This window comes from Cyclopterus lumpus, chromosome 8, assembly GCF_009769545.1.
Source record: "Cyclopterus lumpus isolate fCycLum1 chromosome 8, fCycLum1.pri, whole genome shotgun sequence".
Classification (NCBI taxonomy): Eukaryota; Metazoa; Chordata; class Actinopteri; order Perciformes; family Cyclopteridae; genus Cyclopterus; species Cyclopterus lumpus.
Genome location: NC_046973.1, coordinates 4843040 through 4855774, shown reverse-complemented (window position 1 = coordinate 4855774; position 12735 = coordinate 4843040). Strand labels below are relative to the sequence as shown.

The 12735-nt window shown below is 43.2% G+C and overlaps 1 protein-coding gene across 1 annotated transcript; it reads right to left on the bottom strand.

Moving 5' to 3' along the window:
* Positions 1–335: 335 nt before the first annotated feature.
* galr2b (galanin receptor 2b) lies at positions 336–9882 on the bottom strand. The gene is made up of 3 exons (XM_034539816.1): positions 9771–9882; positions 5056–5431; positions 336–1098 (listed from the first exon to the last, which is right to left on the bottom strand). The coding sequence occupies exons 1-3, from the start codon at positions 9793–9795 to the stop codon at positions 336–338; spliced, it is 1164 nt and encodes a 387-aa protein (XP_034395707.1). The 5' UTR covers positions 9796–9882.
* Between the last annotated feature and the right edge of the window lie 2853 nt (positions 9883–12735).

Here is a 12735-nt window from a genome sequence, read left to right as displayed (position 1 = left end):
ACAATCCCACACACTGGACCTTTGAATACATCCCAAGCTTCAGGCAACACAGTTAAGGCAAATGGTGGAAACAGAGACGTGTTCGTTCTTCGTAAATACGAGCAAACCTTTTCTGCCTGTCAGTGGAACGTTACGGGAGTACATATCTGACAAAGACGATGAAAGAAAACACATATTTTGACTCACTGTATCAACGCTATTCTTATTCATCTGCGTGAATATGTTTCATTCGATCTCTGCTCCTTTCTCGCCAGCAAAAGCGGTGACCGCCATGAGGAGGATTCCTTCCCACGAGGCCCGTATAACGAGCCCGTGAGCATTCTCTGAATCGTTCGTCAAGTCTGCCGTTGAAAAGGCAAATTCAGCGTCACCGTGGCTTCCCTCGGCTCTCCGATACGCCTGTTTATCATTTCGCACTCGTTCTGTCGCGCGTTCTCCTCGTGCATCTGCGACACCTCCGTGGATCCGGCTTCAAACCCGGGCACCGTGTTGGCCACGTGGACCACGTGCACCTTATTTCTCCCGTTTTTACTGAGGATGCAGCTGAACACTTTCTTGAAGCCTTTGCGAAAGTGCTTGGACACCAGCGCGTACACGATGGGGTTGACGCACGAGTTGGCGTAGGCCATGCAGTGAGAGAGGAGCCGGAAGGCGTACGTGGTCTGATTGAAAGGGAAGTCTCCGTACAGGTAGCACAGGATCACCACGTGGTACGGCAGCCAGCAGATGCAGAAGAGCACCGTGACGATGATGATCATCTTGGTAACTTTGCGCTTGGCCCTCTTGGACTCCGACATGCCGTCCAGAGGGTCGACGGCCGTCCACAGGTACTTGATGGTCCGGGTGTACGAGAGGCTCACGATCAGCACGGGGATGACGTAGCCGAACAGGAAGGTGCACGTGTCCAGCACCTTCCGGTTCTGCTCCTCCCAACCGGGGATGCACACGGTGCTGTTGGCGTAGTCGATCAGGTCGTAGTAGCTGAGGTAGGGACCGGCGAAGACCAGAGAGAGGCCCCAGATGATCACCATGGCAACCACCGCGTTGCACGGAGTCCGCAGCTCTCTAGAGCGCAGCGGGTAGCGGATGGCCAGATACCTGCGCAGAGAGAAGAAACAACATGGTGACACGTGGTCCAAACCACATGGACGTGATGTTTACAGGCTGAAAGAGAGCTTCATATTAACGGCTAAACTTGGTACAAACAATCTGTATACATAACTTTGCCAATATTATGAAAGAAGCTAAAAAAGTACAATTCTTTTTAGATTAGTAATCAATTATTATTTAGTCAGCCCAGTGAAACAAGAAGTGCACAATGACTTTGATGCTTGTTACGTAACTGGCATAAAAAAGTCTGCTTCGGGCGCTCGTTATTAATTTATAAGAAAACAAATGTTGATCTTTTTTTTCTACCTTAACCAAGGAGTTTTGTTGACTAAACCGTACCAATCGTTTAACAACTTGAACTATGTTGCGTGGTGCGTTTCTGTCAGAGTGATGCGAGGCTGATATGAAATGTATTCATGAATCATATTTTTCAACATTCAACGGAAACGTACAATGTGTTCAGTTTCAATGTTTGGACTAGAGGTCGATGGAGAGAGGGGGGGGGGGGGGCCACAAAATCCTTTAACAAGACACTAAAAATCCAATTTTCTATCAATCAATAAAAAGAGTATAAGATTTTGAGGTGTGTGCTCTCAGAAATTATTTAATTTGGGACAAATGAAGCTGAGACTTAAAGTTGAAAGTTTATTCCAGTATTAACATTTCTGTAAAAACTTCTGCTGGCTTATTATGACTGAAATGTGACTGAAATGTGATGTGACAATTGATTTTGGTTTTTGGTTTTACTCCCCCATTAGTTTGATTATATGAAAGGAATATCCACTAAGGAAGCTGCCACCTCCATACACGCTGTTAAGAGCACCGTGGCTCTGGTGTGGGATAATAATCAGTCACAACTCAGCCGTTTGTGGGTTTTATTGAATAGAAAACACCTCAGGGAAATATGTCAAAGTTTGCTGTAATATCCACAGAAAGGTCTCTCAGTAGGATCGTATCGCACATGCGTCGCTTGGTGAAACCGGCACAGAACATGACTGGGCCTTGACGTTGCCGAGCAGGTCGGCGACAAAGGAGTAAATCCCGCCACGAAGAAAGAGCCTGATGTTTTCATGCACGCTGCTTTTCACACACGACTGTTGAGGTTTGTTCTTCTTTGAACGTGCACAGCCATATTTGCCATAATCAACATGCTGCTTTATGAGCGCGGGTTCTCTCCAGGGATGGCAAGGATTTCTGGGTAAAGCTGCACATCCATGACGTCCACGTCTGCATTTACAGGACACTGCTGGCTCTTGAGAGTCACAGGCATCATCAGCCTTTGGTCTTTGAAACCTGACTGAAATGGGGCCAAAGACACTTCACGTTCAATATGAGAGAAAAAAGCTTGATGACTTGGACAACTGCAGGTACTTATGAAAGCATGAGCCAATGAGCAGTCTGTTAGTGACTGACAATAAGCTTTTAGTGCTTTGAGAGATTAAAATGTAGAAAAGCAGACGGGAAAACATCTGTTATGAGATGAGATATTGACTCACCACATTGAGATGCTATTTACATATTTTCTTATTTTCTTCCCAAATGTATCACTGAGTGATCATATTGGATTTTGCCCAAACATGCTATATGATCTCCTAGCCGGCCTGGTAACGTCTTGGGATGAGCTGTAAAATGTTATAGGTGAGAGGGAAGCCTGGGTCGGCCTGCTGCCACCCAGATGAGCGACTGATAATGGAATGATGGCTGGATGGATGCTAAGCCTTGATTGGTGATGCACCATCATATCTTAAGGAGCTTGTAGTACCATATTGCCCCACTAGAGAGCTGCGCTCACTAAATGCGGGGCTACTTGTGGTTCCTAGAGTCCTAAAAAGTAGGATGGGAGCAAGAGCCTTCAGTTATCAAGCTCCTCTTTTATGGAACCAGCTTCCACTTTCAGTCCGGGAGGCAGACACAGTCACCTCATTCAAGAATAGACTTAAGACTTTCCTGTTTGATAGTGCTTATAGTTAGGGCTGAATCAGGTTTGCCCTGCTCCATGCTCCTAGACATGCTGATATAGGCTTATAGGCTGCTGGGGGATGTTTTAGGATACACTGAGCACCTATCTCCTCTTCTCTCTCTATTGATGGATGAATTTACATCTCTCCATTGCACCTTATTAACTCTGCTTCCTCCCCGGAGTCTTTGTGACTTCACGTCTCAGAGGGTCCATTGGACCTGGAGGTGTCTGATGCCTGGTGAGCCGGCCTCCCGCATTGGCCCTGCTGATGCGCCCCGCCCCCCCTCCTCTCTACCTCCTTCTGTTTCATGGATTGGAGTTCCATTCATACATTGTCATATTCATGTAATGTGTTTATGTAACTCTGTAATGCTGTTCATTCTGTACACATGACATCTATTGCTTCTGTCCATCAGAGGAGAGGGATCCTCCTCTGTTGCTCTCCTGAAGGTTTCTTCCCTTTTTTCCCTGTCAAAAGTTATTTTTGGGGAGTTTTTCCTGATCCGATGTGAGGTCCTGGGACAGGGATGTCGTATGTGTACAGATTGTAAAGCCCTCTGAGGCAAATTTGTAATTTGTGATATTGGGCTATACAAAATAAACTGAATTGAATTGAATTATGTGATGTGTAACTGCAGCTTCAACAGATGTTTGTTTCAACAAAGAGGATAAACAAAATCTAGAAATCGACTTTTTTAGGAGTCGGAAGCAGAAATTATATACTATCTTGCGTTACCTCAGTCCAGTCAAGTATCCGTGCAGATTAACTCAATGATTAGAAGCTATATTGGCAAACTGATTTGTTTTATATTGAATCATTTTCACATGGGATATTTATCTGGCATAAAATCACTGTAAACATATGATCTGCCTTTGGGGCGGCTCACTGGAGCAGCAAATATTTCCCATTAAAAGTGTGTGTCTAGGTGTGTGTGTGTGTGTGTGTGTGTGTGTGTGTGTGTCCATGCTGCTCATTCAGGCTGAACTGTGATTTATTTAATTCCTGCTGGGGATTCCTGGTCGAAGGTGTAACTGTAAGCTGCTGCCTTTTTTAAAACTGGTTACAAGGGAACTGAGGAAATCATTAGCATCCCGACCCGGTGGTCCCCTCTCTTTTCCAGACTGCGTGAGGAGGAAACGTCTCGCTGGCAATCTATTGAACTCTCTAAATTGTTAATATAAGCAAAGGGTGTCTTCAGCAGAGGGCAGCTGCACACCGACTATGTCCATATTGAGTGAGCCGACCACCCGACAGCTATAATGGCGGCTTAGCGCCTACTCTGCGAGATGGTTGATTACACATGCTGCTGTTGCTGCTGTTGATTACACATGCTGCATCTCTGTGGGGTGTCTTTGATATCACTGTGTATCTCCGGGGTCTTTTTGTTCTGGATGTTCAGAACTGTTCACACAAAGTGTCAAGTGTAAAGATTGTTCATACTGATTCATGGAGATGGTCTTTTGTCGGATTCATTTCTCATCACTGTCAGAGTTTAGTGACAGTTTGAGCAATATTCAATGATTCTCATTAAACAAACACCATCACTGGGACTATACTTGCAAAAGGTAGTAACACACATTGAAACCAGCAAGCGAACAGACAAACACCGGGAACATGTGATTTTGTTGCATTTAAAGAGACTAAACAATAAATTGGTTAATTGCAATTATTTTCAAAACAGATATTTCAAACAAAAGAATTGATAATGGAAATAATCATTGCTGTAGTTGCAGCCCTAGTAGTAACAACCTTTTGAAACTGGTTGAAAGGGGTTTCATGGGAAATGCAACAATCACCCCCTGTTATTTCAAGGTAATTTGAAAAGTGTGTATGGATGTTTCAAATGTCAAAAATGATCCTGGTGGGTAGGTGGATATGATTGAAAAATATACATATACTGTATATATTTCTTGTGTATAATATGTTGTCGTCTGTTTTCGTGCATATTTAAATACTGTCTCGTATGGGATCATTATTAACATACCTGTCCACGGAGACAGCGGCGAGTGTGAAGCTGCTGGCGTACATGGTGAGGTTGATGAGGAAGTGGACCACTTTGCACATGAAGGAGCCGAACACCCAGCCCTCCAGAGAGTAGATGGTGGCTTGGAAAGGAACGCAGAAGATGATGAAGAAGAAGTCGGCCACGCTCAGGTTGAGTATGAACAGATTGGTGGTGTTGTACCCCACCTGCCCGCTGCGCAGGAGCACGGCGAGCACCAGGCTGTTGCCGATGGTGCCCAGCAGGAAGATGAGGGAGAAGACCACCGACACAATCACACTGGTCGGGTTCAGCTGGTAGCTTTCGGATACATTTGCCAGCCCTCCTGGCCTGCTGAAATCCTCATAGTCAGACATTTCTGAAATAGGAAATAGGAAAAGAGAAAATATGCACGCTGATTACAATTCGTAATCACCGTCTTAGAGCTTATGATTGTTTTACTATATGTCTTCTGGGTGGAAATCTTTAATCACAGCAACTGACAGTACCGTTGTGCAATCACATGTTTACACTTTATTTTTGTCTTTTCACCAGAGAAAGAATACATATATATACAGAAATGTAAAACAAGTACAAAAAATAACAACAAAAAATAAAGGGGGTCTGGTTTGCTCTGTTCTCTCAAAAACTTGATAAATCCTGGCAATCACATTTCCATTCACAAACAGCACCATTGCCCTTTAAAAGGTGCTGAATTATATATTCAGAGCATTAATATAGCAGCAAACAACCATTTGCTCTTTTCAAATATATTGGCTGTCTGTCTGTCAGATATATACATATTTCTCTGCCACCCTTTGCTTCCACTGTTAGCGCTGTTAGCTGCATATGAGAGCTGTGTGGAGGCAATGGCTGTGAATGCACTCTTTGCTAAGTCCTGCCCTCAAATTCGGACTGGCCAATCAAAGCGTAGCTTCAGCTAGCTCTGACCAGGGTCCGACAACTCTCCGGCTGTACTCATTTAAAGCAATCGCTTCAGATTTCACTAATTTCACAGGCTGGTTTTGTGGATTTGTAGCTGGTCATGGTTAAGCGTTGTGGAACAATACTCGTTACCCGGAGAAGTTGGAAGGATATACCTTTTTTAAAATGTTATGTTTCCAATGTGTAGAGCTAACACTAGCAGAGTACGTTAGCACTTCTATGCTACGCTAGATACTGAAGGTATACTGAATGTATAGCGAATGTCTGAATTTGATTGTCTTCTGTCTCGATCGCCGGTGATGGAGTGGTCCACTTTTACTTAATACTTGTTCAATGGAGTTCAGTCAGTGACAGTGTGGGTGACAGTGTGGGCTCCATGGCAGCTCTTGAAGCTTGACGAAGTAGCAGCAGGGGGCGAGCGCAGTGAAGGGTTACTCTCGTATACAGACCCTTTGAAGACAGGGCTCATGCACTTCTCGTTAATATTCAAACGACGACAAAGGAGCTCTCTCAGAAGTGGTTTAATGATGAGTCTGTGCAACTTTTAAAATTATATTAAAAAGGTTGACAAGCATGCATGCACCACAAGATTTCTTAATCCAATTAGTCCCCAGTGGAGGCATGTCACGCATATTATTAAGAGAGTGAGAGGCTGTTTTTAATTGTCTGGTGCCGTATTGTCCAATGTGTCTAGGAAATATTTACACTGTTTAAATCAAAATAAGGTTGCAAAGTCAATCTAAATGGAGATGTTGCCAGCCTAATTGAAATGGTAATGCTACATTCACTATGGCTTGTATGATTTATTCATTTTTTTTAAGGGTTTGCCATCGCAGAGACACAGTGAGAATAGAGGGTCCCATTTAAAGTAAAGATTGTATGCTTTTCTGCCATTAAGCCATGTAATACATCCGTGGAGATTTGTTGGCTTGAAATATGAGCTAAGAGGATTTTCAGGTAAGCGGGCTGAACAATTGGCCACCTCTCCTCTCTTATTCAAGAAATTGTGTCTTAAACCCAGAGCTGTCTGAGTGCTTTCCTCTGCTTGAGTTCACTCTCTGAAAAGAAGAAGCGCAGGAGTCCATCTCATCTGGGGGATCTTTGCTTTCGGCCAAAGAACACATCATCCTTTCACTGTAAGCAGTGACTTATAACTGCAATCTCTAACCAGAGCGTCACATTATAGCTTTCTGACGTATTGCAGTTTTTGTAAAAGCAGGCGCTCAAAATTGAGGCTTGAGAGTAAAGAGGTGCTCTTGATGATGAAGAAGACGAGAGCTTCAGTGGAGAGAATCACACACAAGTTGTCTCCAAACATTTTTATTTCATCCCATCCAATCCAGCAAAGAGTTCAATTCTGGATGAAATGTCGAGTTTAAAGAGCAGATGAGACTACAAACCATGTGTGGTTGGTGAGTGTGCTGTGTGTTAAGAATTGGGTGACATAGTAAATCAGAATAATCAGAATTAATGGTTCTGAGTGTCATTTTTTTGTTTTACTTCCGGTCTTTTTGATTGATTACCTGTCCCTCATTAGTCCTGCACTCCTCTCCACCTGTTGAGTTTGCTGCCTTCATTTAGGCCGCTGAATATTAAAGATCATGTGTGCGTCCCTGTCCCTGTCCATTAGGTTCCCATACAACTAAGCTGCACTCTCAATTATGTTGCGAGGGAGACGTTTATTCTCCCGGCGTCGCACTTTAAAACACATGGCGAGTTTTGCAAAACAAAATCATGTTTTTGGCTTCAAATGACTGTGAAATTGGACTCAAAAACAAGCGTAATCCACAACAAATAAGTTTCCCTTAAAACTTAATTCACAATGCAACTTCTTTCTAGGGGAACAGAGGCTGCTTTTGTGTTATTAAAGCATCTTCATCAACGAGAGAATGGCTTAATATGTGTTTTAAAACTTTCTCATGTTATATTACTGCAATTATTTCTTTGAGGTTGTGAAGAGCACACCTGAAATTACAATAACAACTGCTATTGAAAAACTTTGGAGGTAACCATGGGCAGCTGGAAGCAGATGCACCTTATTTTAATCTCTTAATGCTGATTTCTGGAGGGAAAAATCGATAGAATTCTCATTTTTCTGCCATTCAGACTTCTAAGCTACACTTGTTCAGTCATCGCAGCTCCTGAATATAAAAAACACCTTCAAATGGTGGCCTTCATTTCGAAATGTCAATTTTGCCCGAGCCTTTTCATGTGTGAAACAAAACCCAAATTGAGCGGCAGAACGTGGATCCAGCTCTGTTATATTCTTGGTTAACTCCACATAATTGATGTTGTACCGGCAATTTCATGGGAATAAAAATGGAAACAACCCACATACTTATAATGCCAAATGCCAAGATAAGGCCACGACCATAATAAATCTGACTAAAAATCAATTTATCATGGAATCACCCTAAAGCAAGAATGTAGCTTGATCTGAGTTAACAGACTGGCTTTTTATATGAAAGACATGCATCATTATGTAATTCCCGATCACATATCTGCGGCAGAACAAATGCGATCATTTATAAAAAGTCATCAGGCTGAATTGTCATCGCAGCACTGAGGAGCTCAGACTGCAGCAACGCAACTTGTTAGATTGTATTTCATTTGTATCTCATGATGAAGAAATCAATCACACAAGTGTTGTCTTTTTATGACAGCAAAGAAAAAAAAACCCACAAGGAACTGATATTCTGTAAATACGGACCATTACCAACTGATATATTGTGAGAATATTTGAGAGCTTCCTCTGGCTTTCATACTCCAATCTCAGCAATAACTATAACCTACAATTAAACATTATTAAACTTTCAACATCCTTTTGAGTGTGATGCCAATCTATCTGCATGATCACAATCGGGACTGAGAGCAAAATGATGAGGATGCACTGATTACAGGCAAATGAATGGCACTCTAAAGTGGAGATTGAAGGACCGGGTTCCTCTAAACCTCATAAAGAGGGTCGAGGTAGAATCGGCCGGTCGGTGCTGCAGAGAAATGTTCCTTGTAGCTTGACTTCAGCAGCCTCTTTCATGGTGAGGCTCATTCCCCATTATTCCCTCATGGAAAAGATAATATGGGTTGATATCAGTGCATCCGACTGCGGTGGGATATCAGGGGACTTCGAAGTCTCAGGGGGGTTCAGAGCAAACAGTGGCATACAGGAGCTTTGAGAGCTGGTAACCAAGCGTGTGGGACCTTCGGCTGAGCTCGGTGCGACTGTCGTGAGGGCAAGATTAGAGTTTTAACAAAACCATTCAATGAAAGGAGGAGGAGGAGAGGAGAGGAGAGGAGAGGAGATGAGAGGAGAGGAGAGGAGAGGAGAGGAGAGGAGGAGGAGGAGGAGGAGGAGGAGGGAGATGATGGGGATGTAGCTCAACCGAAACCAGACTTTGTGGGAAAAACCTCTTCATTACCTCAGGAGAGTCTTCAGCATTCAAATAAATGATGAGCAGTCACACATAAGACAACAGTAATCATCACGCCACCATATTTGTGCATCTTTATCAATCAGCAACACAGCTAGAATAAGTCATGTGATAACAAAGGCAGGTGTTAACACAGATGTTAAAAAAAAAAATACTAATAACTTTAGATATCGGCGGAGCAACTTCAACGCGTCTGCATCTTGTCATCAAATGATTCCAAAGAAGACGCTGGTTGTGCGCCATGAATGTGAATCTCAAAGGCTCCTTCCAGCATTTTTGCATTCTGCTCAAGCAGGCAGAATCAGCATGCAGCTCATGGCAGATGCAGTATGATACACCTACCCGGCTGATGATGGGTGGACAGCATCCGAAGCTTCCTCTCAGATCCAGAACGAGACTCCCAGCAGACCTGCTTCCTCGCTCATGCTCCCTCTGTTCTCCCTGTGTACGTCGCTATCTGCCCGTGTTGCTGATATCTTACTCTTTCTCCGCCTCCCCCCGCCCCCTTCCCCCTTCTCCAACCCAACCTCTCTCCCCCTGGTGAGGACTCCTCCGCCACACTCATTTTATTACTCACTCTTCACTGCAGAGCGGAGGTATGGATGGAGGGAGGCTGCGGCGCCCGGCAATCTGTTCACAATCAGTGCATCATCAGGAGGGTTTTCTTTTGACAAATAACACAACACAACATTGATCACACAAATCCAAATCCAAGTCTCAAAATGAGACGGTGGCCTTTCGTATTTGCATTAATCTTCACCACAGCTCGGCATGCAGTGAGTCTGCATTCCAATTAAGTTAATCAATTCAGGAGGGACACAAGAAAGATACTCCACGGTCTGCGTTGCATCGTAGCTGTAATTCCTCAGCAGGTTATTTATTCACTAACCCACAAGTCTAACTTTTAGGATCAGATTAATTGCTTCAGGTACTATTAAAAATTACTTTTCATATTTACGCGGGAGACTGAATACGCGGTTTGGGTAGCAAATGATGTGCTTCAGGCGATGTTCAAGGTGCATCTTAATTAATGACCATGGGGTCAATAAAACAACCTCAAGCTGAACATTAATGCATAATAGTTCAGGGAACAGCTTTGGAGGGATTAGAAACAGTTATGTGATAATTGAACAGTCTTGGCCAACAGACGTTATCATAAATTCATACATGAAAGTCTCGACTGGATGTTAACAGCAGATTACTGAATTTATTTTATTTTTTACCAGGAATAATGTAATCACAAAGACCCCATTATTGAGCAATATTCACTCCCTTGACATATTACTATTATAGTGTCCTGTTTTAGATTATTAGTATTATTAGTATTTAAATAGCATGGGGAGAATAAGAGATACAGCAGCCAATGGGGATCCAAACAAAAAAACGATACCAAAACAAACACAGAATGAAAATTCCAGCATGTCAGAGGAAAATGAAAAGGTTACAAGAACCAGTAAAGGGTCCAGCTGACATTTTGTTTATTCAAGCGTAGCAGGGGACAAGAAAGACTCACGCTGACATGAATAACTATTATTGTGCTGTGAGTCATGAACAATACAAATACAAAATAAAAATGATACAAATGCATGAAACAATGAGTCGGGTGGGATAGGTGGGGGGGGGGGGAATAAACAGTACCTGAAGCAGTGCATATTTGTATATATTTATCGGACTCCTCCTGACGCATGTGCAGACTTAGCTTCATATGTACTTCATATTATTGAGAATGTCCGCCTGCGGATGTGTGTTCCTTGTGCTTTGTGCTGCTCTTTTTACAATCTTTTTAACACAATCTCTGTTCCCAATTATTGTCCCTCCGGGCACCCATACACCAAACTATCTGGCGCTACTGCCACCTCTAATAATGGATCCAGAAGGAGAGAAGGGGCCAAGCTTCTTTTATTGGAAGTATACTGACTTTCCGCTTGTTTATTTACTCACTGGTTCAATTGCAAACACAGATGAGTCATTCAAGCATCATCTTCACTGGAGGATGAAAAAAACCTTTTATCAAACCCAACAGTTGGCTTGGGATCCTGATTCGAGGTGCGACCTCCCAACCTTCAGTCTGATGTGTCGCCGCCTCCCGCATGGTTTCCAAACACCGGTTCTGACATGTGGTCCGAGCTGCTGTCAGCGGGCATCCATCAACGAACGGCACGACATCGGGTCACACACCACGGCAGGACGGAGCATCGTGTCCAGCCGGAGAAACAACCTGCAGGCTTTTTTATCCATTACTTTACAATACGTCTTATTGCACTTACAGGTTTTTTAATATTTTTGCCTTGTTTCTACAATAATTGACAATGACATGGCAATTCTGAAATTCCTCTCAATTGGACATTGGTGAATGCTGGTCTCGGTGTAAGGAAAATTAACATTCAGAAATTCCTCTGGGTGTTGTTTTCATGTGAGCGTTTCCATGGCAACGGCAGATTGAAAAGAGGGCAAAAAACACACAGCATTGATTTCCGCCCAGAACAGAAGGAGTAGCATTTTACAAAGCGGTATGCATAGGAATGTAGTGAATTGGTGGATTATTAAAAAGCAGCTTCGGGGCCAAACTGATTAAAAACAATCTTTCTTCCGCTCGCTCAAACCTGAAAGAAGAAGTCTCTGTCGACGGTCTCTGAAGAGGAGCCATTCTTTTACTGTTTGCCAACCATAATCAAATCAAATCCAGACCCCCTGATGAATTCAGGCATGTGACAAGTTGTTTCCACTTCACATCATTTTCAGCACGAAGGAAGATGGTGCGACATGACACCCTGTCTTCATGTTTTACAAACATGTTATTCATTATATCTTAAACTGATCATCGTTTTCAGAGAGGCGCTATCAGACGATATTCTGCAGTGTGCCGGCGACACGAGGCGACACTGTTTCTGAGCCGCAAAAAGCAGAATGAAATGTGCCCGTGGTTAACGCCCTCCGTGTCGACAGTGATTGCTCTTGTAATAAAAGTGTGATAAAAATACTGATGTAATCATTAACTTCAAGATGCAACGTCTGCGAGAGAATTCTGTGTTCTCAACTTAATTACGTTGAGCAGACGTAATTAATAAGTCTGGACGTTGTACAGTCGAAATCAATCATTACATTGTGAGTGACTGGTTTATATTCTGCACGTGAATCTTCCTCAGTTGGTCCGCTCTCAGTGCAGAAGATCAACAGGAAGCAGCAGGAAATTAGAGGTGTGCTTCTGAGGTGAAATGTCAACCTCACTTGCACACATGATCACCAGAGTGTTTACATTAAACTCCAGTGAAACGGTGGACCAGTTGGCTCCATTTGGTGGAAGAAG